This window comes from Pteropus alecto, unplaced genomic scaffold, assembly GCF_000325575.1.
Source record: "Pteropus alecto unplaced genomic scaffold, ASM32557v1 scaffold76, whole genome shotgun sequence".
NCBI lineage: Eukaryota > Metazoa > Chordata > Mammalia > Chiroptera > Pteropodidae > Pteropus > Pteropus alecto.
Genome location: NW_006443138.1, coordinates 31,574,444 through 31,598,053, shown reverse-complemented (window position 1 = coordinate 31,598,053; position 23,610 = coordinate 31,574,444). Strand labels below are relative to the sequence as shown.

General features: G+C 41.8%; 1 protein-coding gene across 1 annotated transcript in view; it reads left to right on the top strand.

The window, feature by feature from the left end:
• Window positions 1-23,610, top strand: part of MICAL3 (microtubule associated monooxygenase, calponin and LIM domain containing 3) — a 188,923-nt gene that overhangs the window by 59,812 nt on the left and 105,501 nt on the right. Inside the window, exons 2-10 of the mRNA XM_025041083.1 lie at window positions 13,194-13,535; window positions 15,123-15,330; window positions 17,190-17,306; window positions 17,712-17,813; window positions 18,353-18,508; window positions 19,484-19,584; window positions 21,732-21,989; window positions 22,342-22,457; window positions 23,239-23,365. Coding sequence (XP_024896851.1) covers window positions 13,272-13,535; window positions 15,123-15,330; window positions 17,190-17,306; window positions 17,712-17,813; window positions 18,353-18,508; window positions 19,484-19,584; window positions 21,732-21,989; window positions 22,342-22,457; window positions 23,239-23,365 — 1,449 coding nt within the window. The 5' untranslated portion in view covers window positions 13,194-13,271. The remainder of the gene's footprint in view (window positions 1-13,193; window positions 13,536-15,122; window positions 15,331-17,189; window positions 17,307-17,711; window positions 17,814-18,352; window positions 18,509-19,483; window positions 19,585-21,731; window positions 21,990-22,341; window positions 22,458-23,238; window positions 23,366-23,610) is intronic.

Genomic DNA, 23,610 nt, shown 5'->3' with positions numbered 1-23,610 from the left:
AATCAGTAGAGGGTGGGCCTTGAGGAGCATTTGATCCAAGGAAAACTTATGTTTTGTTGAGAAAATTATGCCTGAGTACCATACCTTTTTAAGCTAATTTAGGAGGGAAAGTATATTCTATAGAGCTGGTTTAAGATTAGCCTTCTTGTTTTCTTTCTGCTTTGGAGACAATTGAGGTTTTCTCTATGAAAATAGTTGAAAAAAGTCAAGGCCTTGGTGCCAGCTAGCCACACTCCCTTCTGTGGCCTGGAGCCAAGGCAGATCTAGTCAGTTTGCTTGATGCTTGGGGTAGAAGTAGAGGGGGCACATCTACCTTGTTGGAAAATTAAAATACTTTTCCTTTGTTAGCTGCCAGCCTCCTGAAACAGCTTAACCATTCCTATTTTGCAGCCAGTCTCCTTAGAAGAGGACATATTTTTCCTTGGGTTTATCTCCTCCTTCCTTCCTCATTTCCATCTCCGAGAACCCTGTGGGGTATCTTATGAATCTTCTCCTAAAGCTTAGGAGCCTTGAAATCACAATACCAGTGACTTAGGGATCCTCTGGTATCTGAAAAAGGTGAATATCATCCTAGAATGTGAATTGAAAGCAATAATCTTTTTCAGAGATGCCTTAGGGAGCTCAGTTTTGCCCACTTCCTTGTTCTTCTCTTAGCCTCTAAATTGGTAACAAGTTAATAAGGAACTAATCATCACATAAACACCTTTACTCCTTTTCTGTACTTCTGTGACATTAGCTATTATGGCCCAAGCAAGCCTTTCATGTATCTTTTCCTTCTTTCCTGGCACCTGCTTTTCTGCTAGCATATGTACTAATTTCAAATATAAAAATGAAATTACTCTTCCTGCTGTCACCACATGAGCTGATGGGTAGATGGACATGGATGTAATTCCGAAAACAGGTAGGAAGTATTGAAGGGGAGGTATATAGCAAGGTGAGAAGAAGCACAGAGGAGAGAATGATTTCAGCTTTGTCTGTGGGTTGGGGTAGATCGAGTCATTTCAGCGTAGTCTGGAATGAGTAGTAGGAATCTCAAGTGGACAGAGAGGAAGGACATGTTAGACAAAGGGGAACAGCAGGAACAAAGTTGAGGAGGCTGTGGTACATCTCCAAAACTGCAAGTATGGCTGAAGAAAATGGTTTGTATTTGGAAGCATGGGAATAAGGCTGTTGCTAGATCTTTATGGGCCTTTTGAACCTTGCTAAAGGTTTGGATTATTTCCTAAAGACAGTGAAGAGTTGTGATGGGATCACATTTGTTCTTTAAAAAGAACACTCTAGCACTCATGTGGAGGATGGATTGGGAGGAGTTAAGATTAAGAGGCTATTGAATAGTTCAAGTTAGAAATCACGGGTGCTTCCACCAAGATAATGGTAGGAAGATGAACTTTATAAAATAGAAGTCCTAGAGAGTTAGAGTCAACAGGACTTTGATTTAGTTGATTGGATTGAGGAGTGTAGACAGAGAGGGTCTGGGATGACCCCAAATTTCCATTTGGTGGGTGGATAGTGGTGGCATTTAACTATATGAGGGGCTGTGAGTTGGGAAAAAAGAACAGAAATGTTCCGTTTTGGATTGCTCAGTTGAGGTACCTGTGGGATATCTAGATGAAGATGTTTAGTAGCATTTGGATCTCAGGAGCAAGGTCGAAAAAGATAAAAGTTTAGGAGTTGTTAAGTTTTATGAAAGAGAGGAGCAAATGAACAAATTGGAGCCATCTCAGAGAACTGAGCAGCAGTGAGAACAGTAGTAGGAGAAGCAGGAGTCAGAGCCGAGAGCGGAAAGAGCTACAGAGAGGAGACAAGTAAGAGGATTGAAAAGTATCTGAGCCAGCCATTGTCAACTTCAGTAGAGTGTTGGAGACAGAAGCCAGATTGAAGAAGGAATGAAAGATGAACAGAAAGGAATCATTAGGAGATCATAAAGTGGTGACAGCAAAAATAGACAGCTCTTTCAGGAAGCTCAGTTAGGAAAGTAAGAGGGGTAGCCAGTAGTAGCTTGAAGGGTATACACATTAACGGGGGAGAGAGAAACAGGGCGGCGGGGAGTGGGGTGGGATTGCTTAAAGATGGGAGAGACTCCAGCATATTGGTAGGCTAAGGATAAACTATAGTGAGGAAGTTTAAAATGCATGATGGATAGATGGTGGTGATGTTTGTACAACAGGTAAATGTACTTAATTCCACTGAACTGTATACTGGAAAGTGGTTAAGGGGATGGGCTGCACAGCCTAGAAGTTGGGGAAACCCTTCTCTGAGGCAGGGGAAGGGTAAGGACTCTTAAGTGTGAGACCATCCTTGTCTCCCCTCTGGACCATGTGAGAGGCAAGGGCATTGAGACTGGAAGAGGGAGTCTGAGAACACAGAGCCAGGTTTACAGGAACTAGTGCAGGTTCCTTAAAAGAATAACTGGGCGGTATTGAGGCCCCACCTGTGGTTGGAGGTGGTGGTGTAATGTAGCCACGTCAATTGGCACTGCTAACTTTTTTTTTCTCCAGCAGTTCAGAAAAGTTGTTTTTGTCTCATCCTTGTTCCACTTCTGAAGTTGGTGTTTCAAATGTCTAGGGATCTGTCTCGATTTGCCTCCCTTGCTCTCCACCTAATCTCCAGCCAACCTTATCAGAAACTGGTGAAGAGTGAAATGCACAATAACACTTTCGCTCCCCTTTGTCATCCTGCCTTGAATAAAGAAGTGCTGCCTTTTCAGACACCCTGGACCTATGACAGCTCCGAGGTTTTCTGCCGCAGATTTTAAAAACACAGACAGCTTGGATTTGGAAATATTATGGGCCTCTCACTTATCTCTGGGGAAGTGTGCTAGAGGCTGTCGTATAGCATTTCATGACACTGATACCACTCTTCTTTTCCAGAAACCAGTTTCTTTTTATAGAGGACAGTTACTCTGAAACTATTTGACCGTCAAAAACAAAGCTGCCTCCAGGTCTTGGCTCCTGTCCTGTTCTCTTCTCCTGCTGACAAGAACAGGTCCTAAGCTGAGTGCAGGAGTCTGCTAGGCAGAGCTTGTGTAAGGCGGGTCCAGAGCAGGTAGTGGTCATGAGAAGCAGCAGGTCTCCAGAGGACCAGAGGGCAGAAACCACCTGGATTCCCCTTGTAAGATTCCTAGATTTCCATGTATGTGTTCCTTCTCCTTTCACTCTGCTGTCACAAGACACTCAACCCATTTTCATTTAATATGACTTCTGTCTCATATCCTAACAGAATTCTGCCTGACTTCTCGGCAGGCTGGAGAAGTTCACCTTCCTATCCATTCATTCATTCAAGAGATAGTTGTTGTGTGCCTACTGTGGACCAGGAACTATTCTAGGCACGATGATATGGTAGTGAACAAAATGGCAAAAATCTTTACCTTCATAGAGCTTACATTCTGTAGAGGAAGACACAATAAATAAATAACATTTATAGTATGTCAGGTCGTGTTAAGTGCTTCAGGGAAACCAGAGAAAGAGGATCAGCAATGTGGGGAGTCCATTTTAAATGGTGTGGTCAGGGCAGGCCACACTGAGAATTTGAATATTTGAATAAACACCCAAGGGTGGTGAGAGAGTAAGTCCATGTACATGTCAGCTCCATTAGGAGGCTAGCGCCCTTGGAGGCAGAGAGGTTTTTTTCCTCTGTTCATTATATTAGAGGCTAGAAAAGTACTTGGCACATAATAAATGATCAGTAATATCTGTGAATCCATGCGTAGATCTGGGAGAAGAGTATTTCACACAAAGGAGCAGCATGTGCAGAGGCTGAAGTGTGGGAGAGATGTGTCTGGTGTGTATGAGGAATAGCAAGGGCTTAGGTTATGAGCAAGGGTGTAGCAGCAGGAGGAGGTGAGAAAAGTAGAGTGTGAATGGGGTGCAGATCTTGCAGGGACTCCCCAAGACCGTTTTAGTGGTCCATGAGGTCAAAAGTACTTTCACAATGATACTAAGGTGACGTTATTTGCTTTTTCCAAGTTTGTGTGCTCATACGTGTACAGTGGAGTTCTCTAGAGGCTACACGATATGTGCTGTTGCAACAGATGGAATGCAGAAAGCAGATATGAGAATCCAGCTGTCTTCTTAAACCAGACATTAAGGAGATTTGCAAAAATTTAAAACAAGGTCACTCTTCTCATTAAACATTTGTTTTGGAAAATATTTTTTCCATAAATATGTTAATTATGTTATTGTGTAATGGATTGTTGTTTTGAAAGAAATTAATAAATACTGAAATTTTTCTCAGTTTTAATTTCGAATTAGTAAATATTGATAGATCTTTAGGTCCTTGGTATTTTTAAGGTATATAGAAATCCTGACACCAAAATTTTGTGAAACACTCTTATTGGGCCTTGGAGGCCATTTTAAAATGTTTGTTTTTATGCTAAGATGGGAGCCACAGCCATGGCTCTAGCTGAATCAAACAAGATGAAATTTAGTGAAGATAGTTAAAAAGTCCCTATAGGTCTTGAAAACAACAAAGGACATAAATACAGAGTGAGGGAGACGTATTTTAGAGGCAACACGTTAGTAATAAGAGGACTTTGGCGTTTGTACTATGTGGTGTGTGTAAACAACTAGGAGCACATTCCAGTCAAGCTCTTTTCTTTTTCCTTGGAGTTTACAGTACTGAAAGAGGTAGACAATAAGCAAATAAATCCATATATACTGTGTCAGGTGGTAACAAATGCCAGAAGAAAAATAAAGCAAAATGAAGGGAGTAAGGAGTGATGGAAGGTGGGTGATCTTTCATATAAGTGGTCAGGAAAGTTTTCTCTAGCAAGGTGATATTTGAGCAAAGACCTGAAGACAGTGAGGAAGAAGCCATATGGCCATCTGGGTGGAGAGCATCAGGCAGAGACTAGGAATGTCAAAGACCCTCAGTGGGCAGCCTGCTAAGGGTGCTTGATAAACAAGAAGGAGGCCAGTCTGGCTGTCACCTAAGGAACATAAGGGAGGGTGGTAAGACATGAGCAAGGGATGGGACAGGGGCAGGTCACTCGGAGCCTCATAGGTCATTTTAAGGACATTGGATTTAACTGAGATGGAAAGCCATTGGAGCATTTGAGTACAGGCATGACCTGATGTGAGTAACATTTAAATGAATGTTCAAGCTGCTGTGTGGAAAATATTCGAGGTTGGGGTGGGGGGATTTGAACAGTGGAAGCAGGGAGAGGCTATTGCAGTAAGTCAGTGATGGTAGTGATGATGGTGACTTTGACGAGTGGCAGAGAAAGAGATGGTGAAAAGTGATTGGATTTGGGCTGTCTTTTGAAGATAGAACAGACAGGAGTTACTGAAGAATTGACTATGGGATGTAACAAATTAGGATAATTCCAGGGTATTTGGATTGAGCAGCTAGGTAAATAGAGGTGCCATTGCTGAGATGCATAATACTAGAGAGAAGCAGGCTGGGGATAGGAATGGGAATCAAGAGCTTCGTTTTGTGTATGTTTAGTTTGAGGTGCCTGTCAAATTCCAAGTAAGCAATTGGTTATAAAAGTTCAGAAGGAAAAAAAGAAATATTTAGGCGCTGCTATCTCTATTGTTAATGCCATTTGAAGCCATGGGACTGGAGGAGATCATCGGGGCAGAGCTTTTTCAAAGTAAGTTGTGCCTCATGAATGGGTCATGAAATCAATACAGTGGGGACCAGCAATTTAAAAAATGAAATAGAACAGAAAATCTCAGTAGTAAGGGTAAATTTTGTCTTGTGAAAGTTTTTAAAAATTACAATTATATAAACATATACATAGAGAGAGATAACTGTGTGTACAATTTAAACAGTTTGAAAGCCACTGATGTTTAGGGAGTGGATGTAGATTAAGAAGACCCAAAGACTAAGTGATCCCATAGTCATTTCAACATATAGAGGTTGGGGATATGTGAGGGACCAGCAAAGGACACAGGGAAGTGGCTAGCAAGGCAAGAGAGTAGTATCCTAGAGGCCAAGAAGAGGGGTGATCAGCTGTGACTTGCACTACATGTGGATAGGTTGAGGAAACTAAGACTGAGAATTTGGCTTTTATTGTTTGGAAATTATGCGTGTCCTTGAGGAGGCATTTCCATGGAGTGGTGGGGATGAAGCCTAATTGTTGTAAATTCAGAAGATAGTGGGAGAAGAAAAAGACCAGTAAGGCGCTAGCATCACCGCCTTAACTCCACCTCAGATCATCAGGCATTAGATTCTCATAGGAGCCCTGGTCCTTGGTGCCAAAAAGGTTGGAGACTGCTGTTCCAGAGCACCTTTATGGGACCTTGCATTTTCCCCAGCAGCTCTACAATCATCTTTATAATGATACTGATATTCCTTTGGACTGCTGTAGCTTTGGTGTTCTCTGAGCCCTTGTGCTGCAGTGGCCGTAGAGGTCATTCTGCAGTGGCCCTAGAGGTCATCCTGCACAGCTGCCAGCCAGATCACGTCCTGAGTCTGCACAAGTATAGGTGGCTTAGTAGTCCTTTAGTCAACAAAACCGCATGGGACGCATATTATATGCCTGGAACTGGGTACAGAGTGCTGAGTAAAGTAAATGGGAGCCCGTTCTGGTGGAGGACAGCTTTTGGCTGCACTTTCACAGAACCTCAGTGAGCCTTTTCTCCCAGTTAGAGGCCCTTTTGTCACCCTGAGAGCCTGGATCATAGCAATGCTCTCAGATTTGTGGAGCAGGAAGGCGTTGGTCTTTTAGTCTCTTTGTAACTCAGCTATGTACTCTTGATAGTGGGTAGGTTGGGGTTCACTTCCTATCCTGCCCTGACCTCCTACAGTAAATGCTGTAGGATTAGGTGATTCTGAAATGCTTTGTGATTGACTCCTTGAAGGTGTTGCTGATGGCTAGGGTACTAGAGCCTGCTGAAGAATGCAGACTGATAACTACTGTTAGTACTATTTTAGTTGCTTAGCTTTTCAGCAGCCAATAGGAAGAATTACTGTGCAACCAGACCACCCTTACTACCATTTATGAAAGGGCTTCATTTCAAAGGAGCAGATACAGCGATAAATTGTGAGAAGAAAAAGAATCCTGTATTGTGTGTCCTTGCTAAATTTACTTGAAACTGCATATCCATTGATAACTGGACTGCTATCTTCCTAGCAGACAGGGTCTGTCTGTGGTCTCTGTAGACCTGCCAGCTCTGGCTCTCAGGAAGCAAGGGCCTGGAGCATGCATTCTGATAAGCTTTAATTTCTCACACTGTATTCCCAGGTGGTTTTCATAATGGTTAAGGCCTTGGGCTCTCAAGTAGACAGATATGGATATAAAAAAACATGGCTGCACTGCTTTCTTCCTGTGTGACCTTTCAACTTCTTTAGCTGCAGTTTCCTCATCTGCAAAATGGAGAAACAGATTTTTACCTTATGGAATTGTGATAAAGATTAAACGAGATAAAGTATGGATCTTACAGCTAGTAACTTCTCAGTATGTTAGCTGTTTTTGCTGTTATTAGTTGAAGTCCTTACATCTTTCTTGTTTTAACATCTCAGTTTGGCAGGAACTTGTTAACATAAATTTTATTCCTTTAGCCCCTCCCACCCAGTGCCATTATCACACCTTCTAGAACAGATGGAATGGGGAGGGTTAAGAGTAACTATAGAACAAAGAAAGTTTTGAAGCATTTTTCTTTCAAAAACCAAAACTTCTGAGCTCTTTCAATCTGTTATATAAATTGCCATTTATTTATTTAGAGTATAACCTTTTGTTGCGGTAATCATAAACAGAGTAGTAATAACAATATTACCATTTATTGGGTCTATTGGGTCTCACTATGTGCCTGGCACTGCTAAACAGTTTACATTCATTACCTCAATTCTTGCAAAGCCTGCAATTCGGTGGCTATTACTTCATTACACAGATGAGGAAACTGTAAGACATAGGCCTCGACATTGCTCTTTTTGACTCCTTGTTTCTCAGTTGTCTGGGGCATCAGCATTGCATTTACTGGGTGTTTGGTTCTTACTTGGACTTTTTAGTGTTTATTTGGGTGATGACCACAAGGCAGAGGTCACTTCATTTCTGATTCACTTCATTTCTCCATTGTGTAGGTATTCTTAACTGGCTTTTCCTAAAGAAATATGTAAGTAGTTAGCAAAGAGAGTAAAATAAAAAGTTAGAGAAGGTATAACATAGGGGTTAGGGCCACATCAGTGTCTTTCAGAATTGGAGACTTGGAAGAGACGCGGGGGCTGATCTGGTCCAGGCTCTTCTCAGAAACCCCTAGAGTGGGCCATTCCACAGCCCCAAAAGTAAGGTGGTGTGAGAATTCTTAAAAGTGCTACATTATTGCTAGTTGCTCTTAAAATATCACTCCCTGCGCAGGCTGACCATATCACTGATACCGTTTTGGGTAGACATTAGAAATCTCTGTAACATCTATCCCATTCTCTTCCACCTCCCCGGCCACACAGGCCAAGGCTAATGCTTCTCCCCAGAACTGGTCCTTCCAGTATGGAGCTGTTGAGCTCCCATACAGAATCCCATGAGGGGATTCTGTTCTCATCAAGTCCACAGGAAGAGGACATTTCCACTACAGGTCAGGCTGTAGCTACAAAGATCTCGTACCCCTAAGGACGCTGCCAGTCCTGGAGGAATGGCAGAGACAGATGAGGAGTCGTGCCACGTGACGGAAGAGCAGCTCCACAGACTGGGCAAGGGCATGGAGATGAGGGTGGGGCTGGTTTCCTATTTCCTTGGCATCCTGCTGAGTGTCACTTTGATGCTAAATAGGATGGAAAATCAGAAAGAGCCGAGAATGGGATACCTGTAGAACCAAAAATACATAAGAAAAACTGCTTTCCTTACTGTAGTTTGAGCTTGTTCCTGGGTACCCAGAGAACCTTATCTAATGTCTGTGAGAGACAGAGAAAAGAAACTATTGGTCCAGGAGCTGGGAAAGCAGTTTGAGGCAACAAGGAGTCTCATTCCCAGATGGTCTGATTCAGTCAGCTCATTGCCCTCCCCCCGGCCCCTCCACCCCAACCAAGCAAGGGCCTCAGTTTCCCTATCCACAGAAGACAGTAGCCTGAGCAGGCCTTGTTTCTGAGGCAAAACACAAAGGAATCTCTATGATCTGAAGGCATTTTTCATCTAGGTTTCCTCCCAGTGACATTCCATAATATGCTTCCTATATGCCTACTTCTAAGATCTACTTAGACAAGTCACACCTCTGACTGAATGAGCTAGGAAAGGAGTATTTCATAGATTTCTTTATAAGATTTAGAGATTTGCACGTCTGCCAGTATATTAATGGTGCGGTGGCTAGGGAGAAAATTAACTAAACTCAACTCTGGTTTCATACTCTTGAAGAATAATTATTATTTTGTTGTTTTGTTTCTCTTACTTTTTCTGTTTTTAAAGCTATTTCTCTATCCCTTGAATAACCACCTACCTATACTAAGAGCTAGAGGTTGAGTATTCTTATAACCAACCATGAGTCAATGACAAGAGACTTTTTGCTCTTGTAAATAGAAACATAAACTCTGCTCCTGCATGTACTCCATAGGCAGTCTCTCCAGCACTTTACTCCACAGCCAAGGGATGTGCAGGGCTTCTGAGTCAGCCATCAGCTGCCACGGGACAGAACATGCAGGATGTTGTCAACTGGCAGGAATTGCACCGATGCCCTGGGAGCTTGGCATCACCTCCTCTTCCCTCAGTCTCCTCACTTCCCTTATCCCTCCCTTCCACACCTTGGCTTTTCAGTCCCCAGGATTCTGGCACCTTCCGGCCAGGTTTCCTGGTCTCTAGGTTCCTGTGATTTTATTTTCCCAGGGTACTGGAAAGTCAAGTACACAGGGGTGGTCCAAAAGGGGCATGATCGGAGTTTTTTGACCTTCAAGAATGAGGGAAATGAGAGCCGTAACAGGAATGGCCCTTCTGCGATTCACTCCAGCTGCTCTGAGTGAATCAGAGTGCCTGATAAGTCACCTTGCTAAATGAGACCATCCAGAGTCTGGCAGAGCTACAGGATAATGCTGGAGCACTCTCAGGGTGTCTTCCTGCTGTGGTCATTTGGCTTGCAAAGTAAGAAAAGTGAGGCAACCCAGGGGAATTAATCTTGTGTAGTCTTACCTTGGGTGCCTGTTGCATTGTTCCAGAAACCAACTTACCTCTATTTATCTGTTGTCATTAGTGACCTGCAGGTCAAAATCCGTTCAACTGGGCACTTAATACTTGCCTGCCACTTGGAAGCAGGCCTTGTGCAACTGTCTAAGAGCTATAACCAAAACTTGTTAATTTGAAAGTATTTTATATCACCAGAAAGGGTAGGGGCCAGTTATTAATGAAGATGTTCATCGGCAGTGGGGTATGATTTGAAAATTCTCTGTGGTGGTTAGCAGCTCTTTGGAAGTGAATGTTTACTTCAAACAGAGTGGGCTGCAACCATCCAAGCAGGTATTAGCCTACACAGTAGAAGAATCCTCTGAAACAAAAGCCCGAGACTCTTTTAAGGAAGTAGGAGCAAAAGGCAGGCGTTATGCTAGGGGAAAGGCTTTGAGAAATACATGTCGCAGGATCTTTAATGTGTTGGTTTTAGCAAGAAAATTAAAGTACTGGGTGCCCCAAATCCTGGCGAGGAGTGGAAGGTGGCTGCTGTTTACAAACAAAGAAAAATCATTTCCTTTCTTGACATGAGGCCAAAAGATCAGACCAGGTATATTCAAAGCTTTCCAAGTATTGTGACTCTTGGTGAAGTTATAAAGTTGATGATAAACACAGGTAGGGTATACGGGGTCAGGATCACAGAGACCTGTCTGCTTGCCAAAACAGTAAATAAAAGCTACAGAAATCCCCACAGAGAGGGCCCCTCCTGGAGCAAACACTTTGTGACTTTTGTTTCTACTTTTTGGTTGTGACTTGTTAACCCTTTCTTCTGCCTCTGGATAAACACATCTGGTTTTTTCTGCCCTACAGCCATCTCTTGACTATCTACTATTTCTAAGAGATGAGCCTTAGCTTGTAAGAAAAAGAATGGACTCTTTTTAGGAACTTTCAAATATTTCTCCTGCTACCTACTGCTACCTAGAATAAACTTTTATTTAGGGGAAATTGAAGATTAGTTCAATATAATTTCTTCCTGGACTCTTGGCCATGCAGATATTGGGACAAGCTGTTTCTTAGTAGTGTAGTTTTCATATCCGAAGCCAGGAGGGGTTGTTGAGTAAGTCATATATTTGGAAGGAAAAGCTGAGACAGTGTCTTTTGGGTAAAGACATTTTACCATCTTTGACTTGGGCTCCATAGTACACGAAGAGAGTGTGTCTGTTGACCTAGAAAACAGAAAATGTCAGTCTCTTGTATTTAGTTATTACTTTCATGAAACTTAAAACCCATCTCCAGTTGATTTGGTTTCACCTTATAATATCATGGTGAGGTGCGGAGAGAAGCAGAATGCTATTCTGCTTCACAGGGGTGGGAGAGGGGGGTTCTTTTGCTCAGTGGCCTACCCAGTGTAAGACATTCAGGACAGAACATGGGTCTTTTCCCATGTTCTCAGTCTAGAACTTGATGTCTGTCTTCTGAGAAATAATTTCAGTAGCACATACGTTTTGCAGGCTCCTACTACCCTTGGGTTGGTTCAGTAAATAGTGGGTTACTTCTTGTTTCTACACCTGAACACAGCTTCTATACCCTTCCTCCATCTGCTCCCATCTCCAACAGTAAATCCTCTTTAAAACAAAGTTCAATGCAGTCCTGTTTGTCACACTAGTGGTGAATTGGCGATGCACCTGTGATGGACCATCACGACTAGAGTACCAGGAATGAGTACTGTAACCATTAAGATTTTCTTAGCACTAAACTCAGAGAACTTCAGAATTGGAGGAGAGTTTTAGAGATCATCCAATCTAACCTCCTCGTCTCAACACAAGCAAAAATTTAGGCCTGGTGAGGCAAAGTGACTTATTCAGGGTCATGCAGTCTGTACCTGGCAGGCATGGTATGGTCTGAGAGCAGTGAGAAAGCTCGTCGCACTGCCCTGCCCTACCTCTCTGTTCTTCCTGTGGCTTAGTTTTGGTCTTTGGACCGTTGCCTCCTACTTCCCAATAATAGTTTTAAGTAGTGATGATAAATAAAATGTGGCACAAAAGTGATGAAACACACCCAGGGGAGTGAGTGGATAAGGAGCACATAAGATACCATCTCCCATCTTAAAGCTGCTGACCAGCAAATACAGGATGGTGAGTGTGTGAATGTTTTTGATAAGTGGAAGGTATAGACATCATTATTGTCAAATATGCCTATGGCAAAGTGGAATGGCTATAAAGTCTTCCCACATGTGCAGTGGCAGGATGTTTTTAGTCCTTTAAATCCCTCCTGACTTTGACACGTCTGAGCTTTGTGCTTTTGAGACTACTACGCTACTGCCCTTTGTTTCTCTTCAGACCTCTCTCCACAGAGAGCTCGTCTTTCTCTGCCAGCTCTTTACAAGTGTCTGAGTCCCAGATCTCATCCAAAGCCCATGGCCCTTCTCTTTCCATAGACTTCCTTGTGTGATCTTACCAGCTGTCATAGGTTCAGCCACCACCCATATGCTAATGACGCTTAAATCTGGGGCAGGCTCCCTAGCCACTCCACCAAGCTTCAGATCATACCTGCCTATGTAGTGAACACCTCCTCTAAGGTGGCACAAGTGTAACGGGTCCAAAAGGGAACTCCACCCTCACAAATGAGTTCTTCTGTTTTCAGTCCATTGGTCTGGTGTCACTGTTTACTCAGTTTAGTGGCCTAAACTGGAAACCTGGGGATCATACATTCTCTTTCACCTATAAGAGTCACTCAAAAGCCTTCCTGTTTTACTTCCTTTCCCATGTCCTACCCTTCTTCCCTGCCTGCTAACTCTTACTTATCCTGAGAGAGTCAGCTGTCATCTCTCAGAGGTTCATCTTCAACGAGGACATCCCTGTCCCTATGACTTAGGTACTAACATTCTGTTTATGATGAGTTTTTACTTTCAAGGATCTTGCAGTTTATAATATAACTGCAAGATCCTTGAAAGTAAAAACTCATCTTTCCACTCCCAGTGTTTCGCTGCCTAGAGTATAGAAGGTATGCAATATACATTTGTTAAATGAATGACTAGAACACTTATGAACTCCACTTTGAAAAAGAGTTATGTCTCCTAGAAAATGTTTATAGATGCAAATTTGGATTTGCTAACCATTCTTTTTTTTTTTTTTTTTTTTTTTTTTTTTTTTTTTTTTTTTTTTTTTAGATTAATGTGACAGTGTCAGGTGGACCAACAGCCATCCCACTGCCCCCTTTGTCAGGGAGGCACTGAGAGTGGGGAAGCATGGAGGAGAGTAAGAATGAGACAATGAATCGAGCGCATGCCCTCTTTGACCGGTTTGTGCAGGCCACCACCTGCAAGGGAACCCTCAAGGCCTTCCAAGAGCTGTGCGACCACCTAGAACTGAAGCCTAAGGACTACCGCTCTTTTTATCACAAGCTCAAGTCCAAGCTCAACTACTGGAAAGCCAAAGCCCTCTGGGCAAAGCTGGACAAACGAGGCAGCCACAAAGACTACAAAAAGGGAAAAGCATGCACCAACACCAAGGTAAGGCTTTGGCTGCCCTCAGGCCCTAATGTCACTGACCTATGGACTTAACCAAAAAAGAAAAGATTTTGAGTAGAAGTAGGCCAAGAAAAAAAGATTGACTAGCTGTAGACTGATTGAAAAGTAGACCAAGTCAAGCCATGCTCTAGTATATGAAGTCATATTTATACCTTATTGAAGGTTTGTGGATCCATTACTTATGTTCATTTGACTATCTCGTCTGTCAGACCTTATTCTTATTTCATGTGAATACATATTGACATTCAGGGTTTCAACTATTTAAGAACAACTGAAGTCAAGTGGTATAGCGACTTTTTTTGTTTTGCTTAGGCTGTTTGGAATCTCACACTGTTAGGAGGATGCAGGCCACTTAGCAAAGAAGTAGCCAGGCCCTGTTAGCACTCTATATGAACATGGCTTCATGGTGCTTGTCTTCCTTCTGGAATTGGTAACTGGTAAGGTATAGATAGTATTTGCCAACTTGGGGATTTGCCACAGGCTTTAGACCTCTTTTCATCCATAGTCCAAAGATCCGTTTTGATAACCAAATTATTTATTTTGTTTTCTTTTTCACAATCTATAGAAACAGTGTTTCCATGAAACGGGTAGGCCTGGGCAAAGACCTGAGACGTTCAGTCACCTGTGTGCAAGGATAGGTGTGAAGAAGTGGAAAGAGAACAATACATTTCCTGCTTTCCTCCTTATATAAGAACACACCTTCTGGGAGAAAAAGCTAAAGGGAAACAAAGTTGTGAATGACTTCATGACTATGTTATTAATGTTCTTTTATGAGTTTTAATTTGCCCTGGTGTGGGTACCTAGAGACCCATCCCGGGTGGAGTTGAGTTTGGTTAGGTAATTCTTATCAGCAAAATTCAAAGGCGTGACTTTTATGAGTAGTGCTGGAGTTTTATTAAGAATAAAAGGAATTCAAAGCCAAAAAACATTGCATGTCTTCTTTTTCTTCTGCACATGCAATGCGAACTAATTAAGGTGCCCCATCTCACTTTGAGTACTTCTCTGGAAAATGGATTTTCAAGATAATTTTCCTGGACTTTCAGTCTAAAGATGTGATTTTAGAGCTCTTTTCAGCACATAAAACTTTGGCCTTTCAAACTTGTCTCTTAGGAATCATTTGAGTGGAAGACCCGTTCCAAGATTCTAAGGTTGCCTGGACTCTGTATTTAATAATCTACATCTCCTCAGACAGAAATCTCCTTGACTTAGAAACCTTCCAAAAGGTCCTCTCCTATTGATGAAAGATGAAATGTGATTTTTAAATCGTTTGTTGAAATGATAAACCATTTAAATATGTTGCAGATCTATGAGGTGAACAAGCGCTAGGTTTCTGTCCAGCACTGACAATTAAAAGTCTTCTCTCTCCATAGCAGCCACCAGCTTTTCTGTCATGTCATTGCAGGTGCTCCACTATGACCCAGATGGGTTTGAAATTTTCTTGGTAGTGGGGAGAATAGCCCTATTTGGGGGCTTTAGGGAATGATGATTATGAGACCATGAAACTTTTACAGAAATGTGAGCTTTCTCAAAAGGCGCTGTCTTTGCTCTGAAAGCAGCTATATTTTTCAGTGTCTCATCATTGGAGCTGGCCCCTGTGGTCTTCGGACAGCCATCGACTTATCCTTACTGGGAGCTAAGGTGGTCGTTATTGAGAAACGAGATGCCTTCTCCCGCAACAATGTCTTGCATCTCTGGCCATTCACCATACATGATCTACGAGGTCTGGGTGCCAAGAAGTTCTATGGCAAGTTCTGTGCTGGAGCCATTGACCATATTAGTAAGTAAAACCAGTTCTCCTGCAGGATCCTGCCCTTATACCCTTCCAACTTATTCAGTAAAAGAGATAGGCAGGCTATCTGAGGAATTCATACTGGACAGCCCAGTTTGTTCTGATATCACTAGTATCTTTTGTTTAGAAAACATGCTTTGCTTGGAGTCAAAATACCTACCATGCAGTGGTTCTGTAGCCTAGGGCTCTTAACTACAGGAATTTAGCTTAGGGATTTCTAAGTTAGGTCTTGGACCCTCTCTCAGCACTTGGCCGTGGTGGGATAGGTATTGGGGCCAGGCTAGGAAACAGATGACCAGTGTGGGCCTTGACCTTCTGATGGTTCCTAGTCCAGTGAAGGAAGCACAAGGCATGCAGCTCTTTGTGATGTGATATGAAAGATGCTCTACTAACATAAAAACAAAATGTGGGGACATAATTCTAGGGAAACCACAGTTACAGAAGCAGACTCCTTGTTCTCTGACTGGCAAGTCGATAATGCATTCCCTTTGATTAGGTGATTCGCACAAGGTCTACAGCTTAGGAAGCTCTTGCTATACTCTTGTCATCTCCAAGCTCAGCTTGGGCCTATGCTTTTCTGAGATCCAGTAGAGTAAATACAAGTCAATGCAGTGATTTTGTTTCATGACTGTGTATGTTCAGGAAAACAGTGTCTACATTATGAAGTTGAATTCTTGTTTATTGATCATCATTAATGATTCCAGGGAAGCTAATCAGGGAACTTTAGTTCTGAGCTCCTCTAGATGTGCTCTGTAAATACATTTAACTACTGAACTTTTTGCTATTTGAAGTGGCCGTGCCAGTTTACTGAACACTGAGCACAGCTGCCACATTCCACTGGCAGAGGAGTTGTACCCTGCCCATCTGTTGGACTGTATTGTATAAAGCATCTTGGAACCCAGTTGTCTGCAAATAAAAAATATGTGCTAGCATGGGATTTAATGAGTCTGCACATGTGACTCAGAAGGGTGCGGGTTGTGGTAAGCTGGGAAAAATAACTGAATGACTTAGAGGAGGATTTGCATGTATTCCTAGCAGATTAGTCACAGGCTGTAGGTAAGATTGGTCTTAAGAGAGGACCAAGAGTCATTAATTCAGTGGATTTGTCTGCCTTATGTGTGGCAGAATTTGTCTTGGAGCTAAGGCAGTCCTACATCAGGGACTAGAGTTTTAACTCAGTATACCTGGGACCGCTTCCATGTCTGGCACCTAGTAGGTACTAATGGGGAACAGTAAATAAATAAATAAACTTCACTGTGATAATGAGCAAGATTTTCAGTCATTTCGAGTCTTAGTTTCTACAGTTGTAGACCAGTGGTGGGAGGCGGGAATGGTAAGAGGCTACTAAGCTTGCATTGAGGTTTCCCCTTCCCACTTCAGAAGAATGTGTGACGATCAGTGAGGTAATAAGATGAAGGAGAGATGCAGTGGGAATCTGAGGAAGTGGTGCAGCCCCCTTTGGATCGAACTGGAAAGCATACCCATGGGTGCATATCTTCTGCCTCCTCTGGTAATTAGCATGCCCTATAAAGATTGTAGATTCTGCTATATAGTTATGGCTCTGACCGAATCTTGTCGGCCACAATCTCATGTTGTCTCAGAGCTTTTGGTTGTTTTGAACACCTCACCCAAGATGTAGGAGTGGCTTTGTGGGTTTCTCTAGATTATTTCTTGCTCTCTATAAAGAAAGAGCTGTGGAACAAGGCTTGGAAAATGTCTCCTGTTACAGGAGCTTTGAGAATCTGAATAAACTTGGTGTAGATGGACAGATGGGAACCTGAGCAGTGACCACTGACTGGTACTCTCTTTAGTGTCCCCTCACTAGTGTAATCTTTTTGTTCACCCAGGTATCCGTCAGCTTCAATTAATACTTTTGAAAGTAGCCTTGATCCTAGGCATTGAAATCCATGTCAATGTGGAATTCCAAGGACTTGTACACCCTCCTGAGGACCAAGAAAATGAACGTGAGTTGGATTGGACAAAGGAAGGAGGGATAAAAGGGCATTGAATGGTTGATAAAAGATGAAATCAAGGCAGAAAAGTATGAGTCTACAGGTTGTTTTTAGAACTAGTTAAAAGGGCTTTCTCTATTTGTACAGCCGGTATCTTTTGAGAAATGTTTGACTCAATGAGGGAGCCTTTGACATAGTAGTAGACATTTCAGGCACTTGTATTCATTACAGAAAATCATATGGTGGGAACGTTTCTTTGTGAGCCTTTGTCAAAGCCTCTTTCTTTCTGTGGTTTGTTCCCCATGCTTTTAAATGTAGTATTTTTGGCTTGGAGGCTGTTTACCTGAGTATCTAGAGATGTCGTAGATGTATGACGGTGATATGGGTGATGATCTTCATTTTGACTTTGATCCACAGGGATAGGTTGGCGGGCACTGGTGCACCCCAAAACACATCCTGTATCAGAATATGAATTTGAAGTGATCATTGGAGGAGATGGCCGTAGGAACACCTTAGAAGGTATTGGTCAAGGCTCTTTGCCTGGTTTATAGCAGAGTGAACCTGGGTGAGAGTTTATGTCATCAGAGACCACATTCCTAAGAATCTGCATATGTGTGTCACCTACTCTAATTGAATGGTAGGTCCCAGACTTCCCCTAGCCAACTGGTACTTGAGTTACTTCTTACAGGGCACTCTTGTTAGGGTACTCAGAGACAAGCTGTACTTCGATGAGTTGGTACGGCAGGATTAAACCTAAGTTTAATAAACAGATAGATTCCCTTTTTTTTAATAGAATCCCTAGTACTGAGTAATATTCTGGTCAGTCAGATTTCAAATCGTTTGTTAGTGCGTGGGAGACTTTAACTTCTTTCCTGAATTGTTATATTCTTTGTTAGGTAAACACCTTATTTTCGGATAGAGAAGAGATGCCCTAAAATTTTCCCATTGATTCCTATCCCCTACATTCCCTAATGTCATCAACACCCCCTCCTGTTTGAAATGATCTGTCTTCCTCTCTAGCGAGCTGTAGCCACCTCTGAAAAACTTGTTCCCTCCAGGATTTCGTCGGAAAGAATTTCGTGGCAAACTGGCCATTGCCATTACAGCAAATTTTATTAACCGAAATACAACAGCAGAAGCCAAAGTGGAAGAGATCAGTGGCGTGGCTTTTATATTCAACCAAAAATTTTTCCAGGAGCTTAGAGAAGCCACAGGTTGGTGTCGATGCCTTGAAAGCAATAAGGATAGAAATTTAAATAACCACTTGTGATTTTTCTCTTGGATGGTTTGGTGGGATGGTAGGTGGTCATTGATGTTACTGCTGCATTATTTACCCCTCTGCTCTTTTTTCACTGCCATGCTTTGTTCTGAGTGTAGTGCTTTCCATATCACTGTCTCCAACTCTCTAGAGTTCTTTATCCTCGTCGCAGGGACTGGGCTACTCTGGGTTCAGTTTGTATTTATCTGGTTGTTTTTAAGTGTTCATTCTGCCTTCTCAAACCCTTTCCTCTATGCTATAGCTCTAAGTGAGGGCGCTTGATGTAGTAAGCTGTTGGTTGGTAGTTCTCTGGTTTATTGAGAACCTGACTTCAGGCATTGAGTGTGTGGTCTTCTTCATTATTTCCAGTTTGGTCTTGAGGTAAACCATGTGCTAGATAGGAATGAGACTGTTAGATGATAGCTTTTGAATAGATTAACTTAGATGTTTGATGTAACAAATTCCAATTCTCTATTTTTTTTAGATTAATTGAATTAAAGAGTCAATAGTTCACTCTCTGCTTCCAGGCATCCAGTTGTCTGTTCTGTTCTAGGAGAGTCCTCCAGTTACCTTGATGACTATAAAAGAAGCTTAACCTGGTAACTAACCCAGACCGCCTTACTAGAGGTTAATCTTTCTATTTCTTCCTGTCCTTATATTTCTGCTTACTACTGATCATTGTTCGTAGGATAACTTAGAGTGTCAAGTGAATTATAGAGCAGCTTAAGGAAAAACAAAGTTCCCCTCTTTTTATGAACTGAATGCATAGGAAGTAAGAATCTGGGGTCGGATATCTTTTATATTCTCTTTTTCCCTGCCTAGAATTTTCCGACCTTGGTCTCTGTGGACCCACACACAATCTTTCTGGCTTCCCTAATGTATCTTCATCTCAGTAAACCCTTATAAGCACACTTTTGTTTTCTGGTTGCAGGTATTGATTTGGAGAACATCGTCTACTACAAAGATGACACACACTATTTTGTTATGACAGCCAAAAAGCAGAGCCTGCTGGACAAAGGGGTGATACTGCATGTGAGTGATGGACTTCTTTCAAACCTCTTTTTATGTTTTAATGGTTAGTATGATCACCAAGAGAAAGAATTTTATTGTCTGATGAGTTTTATCTGCAAGGGAATAAAAATGAACCCCTAACTCATCTCCTGGTAACCTGTACTCTAATGTTTTTTAGTTAAACTTAAAAAAAATTATTATGGAAATTTTAAAATATGAACAAAAGTAGAGAGAATTGTATAATGAATCCCCATGTGACCATTATCTAGCTTTTAACAATTATCAACACATGGACAATATCGTTTCACTGGTACTCAACCCATTTCTCACTCCTGTCATTGGATTATTCCAAAGCAAATCTCAGATATTATTTCATGAATAAATAAGTTTAATTTTAGATTATTTGGTTTGTGGTTCTAGAGAATTCCATACATGACTGATTATTGGTTGATTAATAGGCCATCTTTTGGAAGGGGGTCCTAGATGGAAGGGAGTTTAACCAAGAAGCAATAATTGGTATTTATGAGAGCCTGAGAATGGTTCTGGTTTTATTGAAGATGTTCCTGTCAGAGGTGTGTGTATTTAGACCTCTGAATAAACTAACAAATAGGGCTTCTTGTCCATCCTTAGCCAGGTCCAGCTCAGCCTTTTTTTCTAGGTGACTAATTGTATGATGTTCTCCGAGATGATGATCTGAATATGAAATCAGAAAACTAGAGGGTAGAGGGTTCCTTAAGGGGAGGGTTCCTTAAGGAGAATTTCTTAAATCTCGTTTGGTCTCAAGAATTACTGTCCCCACAAGGTAAGAGGGAGAGAAGAGGCACCAGATGTGCTGATTCAGGCCTGCACAGTTCCCACCAGACTCATAGCTGAATTTCAGGACATCCTTTGTCTCTGCAGGATGATAATGAGTCCAGTCACTTTAGTCTGAATTGCATCCACTGTAGCTTTATCTGAGAGCAGTACTGGGGGCACGCTGATGAGCATGTATCTGCAGCACAATCTCCTTTCCACCCATTACCTTGTATTTGTTTCTCAACCTTGTGGCCCTTTATGTCTATAAGAAGAAACAAGACCCAGCAGTGTGTGTATAGCCCTTTCTGCCAAGAGCATAAGCAAGATGTGTTTGGTTGGATGCTTTATCAAAAAGAAATAGCCAGTGAGCCTGTTGGTATGCCTTGGGACTGAGTTAAGACTACCATCTTAGGTAGGACTATGGTTATCAGTTGAAAATATGTAGGAACAGTCTGAAATGCCAAGATTTACTTTTCCTTTTTATTTATTTTTTTTTTCAGAGGGCAAGGGCCATGCCTTTCATGTGTGTTGCTAAATACTAAATCCATTATGGCCACTTAATGTTGAGCAAACACTGTTTTGAGGACCAACTTGAGTATTTGTATTCTATCTTTTAACATCTTGTAGTGGTAGCTGAAAGTACGATCAGGGACACTTGGAAACCATAAGCCCCACTTTAGAAGGATAAAGTCTTGGCTATTATGCCAGGAACCTCTAAAACAAAAAAATCAAGTTCTTCACTCTTTTATATGAAAGGCCCGTTTTCTCTCATTATTTTTTCATTTATGGGGTTCTATAGAGGCTTTCAGAATCTTACTATTTTTAAAACTTCTGTTCCATTTTTGATATATTTCTTCCCAGTCTCCTAGGCTACTGTTGCTCCCATCTCCACATCTTTTTGGCACTGAAGCTTTGGGTTCTTCCTTTGGGTTTGTTGAGTTATGCAAGTCCGAGTGTTTCATAAGGTCTCTAAAAGTTATTTGCTATCCAAAAGATAATGATTGCTGATAATAACATAAACTATAAAATGCTTTTTTTTAGTTTACCATCTACTATCCCATAAATTATTTAACTTACTATTCAGAGCAACTCTGTGAGGTAGATTGGACCGGATCAAAGAAGTAGTGACTCGCTCCATGTAAATGGGAAAGCCAGAACTATTTTTAGGCAGCAAAGCCTGTGTTCTTTTCAAAATAGCCTCCCCCCTTTTTTTTTAATTTGTGTAAAAGAGTTATTTTAGAAAATGAAATCAATTTAAGGGGAAGGGAAAGGCCATGAAAAACTTGGTTATGTCTGCTCTGTGTACTGTGGCTCTGGCTGGCTAGGCTTGTACCTGGGCTTTTTCATCGAGCCTCTTCCCTTTCTGGAGATAGGACTACGCTGACACAGAGCTCTTGCTTTCCCGGGAGAATGTGGATCAAGAGGCTCTGCTGAACTATGCCAGGGAGGCAGCAGACTTCTCCACCCAACAGCAACTGCCATCTCTGGATTTTGCCATCAATCATTATGGGCAACCTGACGTGGCCATGTTTGACTTCACTTGTATGTACGCCTCCGAGAATGCCGCCTTGGTGCGAGAGCAGAATGGACACCAGTTACTAGTGGCTCTTGTTGGGGACAGCCTCCTAGAGGTGAGTGTTAAGGATGGCAGCACTTAATAGTAATTGGGAACAAATCTGGGCACCCGAGTTGTGGAGTGAGTGTCTTACAACGTTGTACAGCATAGGTGAACTTCCTATAGGCGTTATATCAGGAAGTAGGAAATGATTACAGGCCATGGGGATCCCAGACTTGCTAAGTTAAGGATGAAAGTGCAGTAGCTTTTGTGACTTTCCCCTCTACCAGTTTGTGAAGCAGAGAAGTCCAGTATCTGAACAGTTGCCAAAAACTTTCAACAGCAAATACTTTCTTAGTTCTTTAGTATAGTTTTCCTCTTTTAAAAGATAATTTGTTTTAATTCTTTGTTTTATATCTCCTCGATAGCCTTTTTGGCCAATGGGAACAGGAATTGCCCGGGGCTTTCTAGCTGCTATGGACTCTGCCTGGATGGTACGAAGTTGGTCTCTAGGAACAAGCCCCTTGGAAGTCCTGGCAGAGAGGTAATGGGAAGTAGCCGGGGGTCCTTTCTGTGACGAGTGGTTTGCTCTTCAGGCAGAGCATAGGTTCTTTTTTTCTCTCTCTCCATTTCTTAATTAAAGATGTTTTCATACTTAAGAGAGGAAAGTCAAGATATTTATTCAAGATATCATAGAAACTTAGATTATCTACTCTTAAGTGCTTTTTTTTATCCCTTTCCAATTAAATTTATTGCTGATGGATGGTATCTGATTCCTTTATGACCGGCACAGAAACAAGTGCATAAAAACAATACATTGTCCTTAAACTAGAAAGACTTATACTAATGAAAAAGACCAAATGCCTTGACCAGAAAAACTAGATAAACAGGATTTCCTGGATAAAATTGTTGGTTGATATCCTTTTAAGTGTGTTACTTAAGGTACCCTGGATAAATGTGGTGGGAAGTTCTTTTTTCATTTGCAATTCTCTTAAAAAGTAAATATTAGCATACTTTAAAAAACAAAACAGAACAGTAAATTAGTTGCCTTTTAAATTAGCATCAGGCTTTTTATCCCTGCCCATAGCAATGTACCTGCTGTTCTTGTTGGCCCTTAACCAGGCCAGTGTCTGTAGAATCATTGAGCTGGTAAGAATGGGAAACAAGAACTGATGTGGGACTGGAGGAAACTCGTCAAGGATGAGGATTTGTCATATCCTTCAGATAATTTGGGGACTGTCAAAAAATAGAAATATTCTCAAAGGAGAAAGAGATGTTCATGGTACTTGTCACTGTTCTGAGTACCTTGCTATATGTTATTGCAGAGAAAGCATTTATAGATTGCTGCCTCAGACCACCCCTGAGAATGTGAGTAAAAACTTCAGTCAATACAGCATAGACCCTGTCACCAGATATCCCAATATTAACGTCAGCTTCCTCCGACCAAGCCAGGTAAGAGCCTTCTAGTCAGTGATCTACATCTGTATCCTTTCTGGGATTGATCAGACCTCTGAAATATTAAAATGTGTCTATTAATACAAAACATATACACAGCACTTCTTTCAAGTAGATCCAAGTAGATGTCTCTCTGAATTGGCTGAAGTAGATACTATTTTCCATCAACAGATTGAGCAGCTAAAGCAGAGAGTTGTTGAAGACTTGTCAAGAAGATCAAACGTGACAAAAATGATGGATCC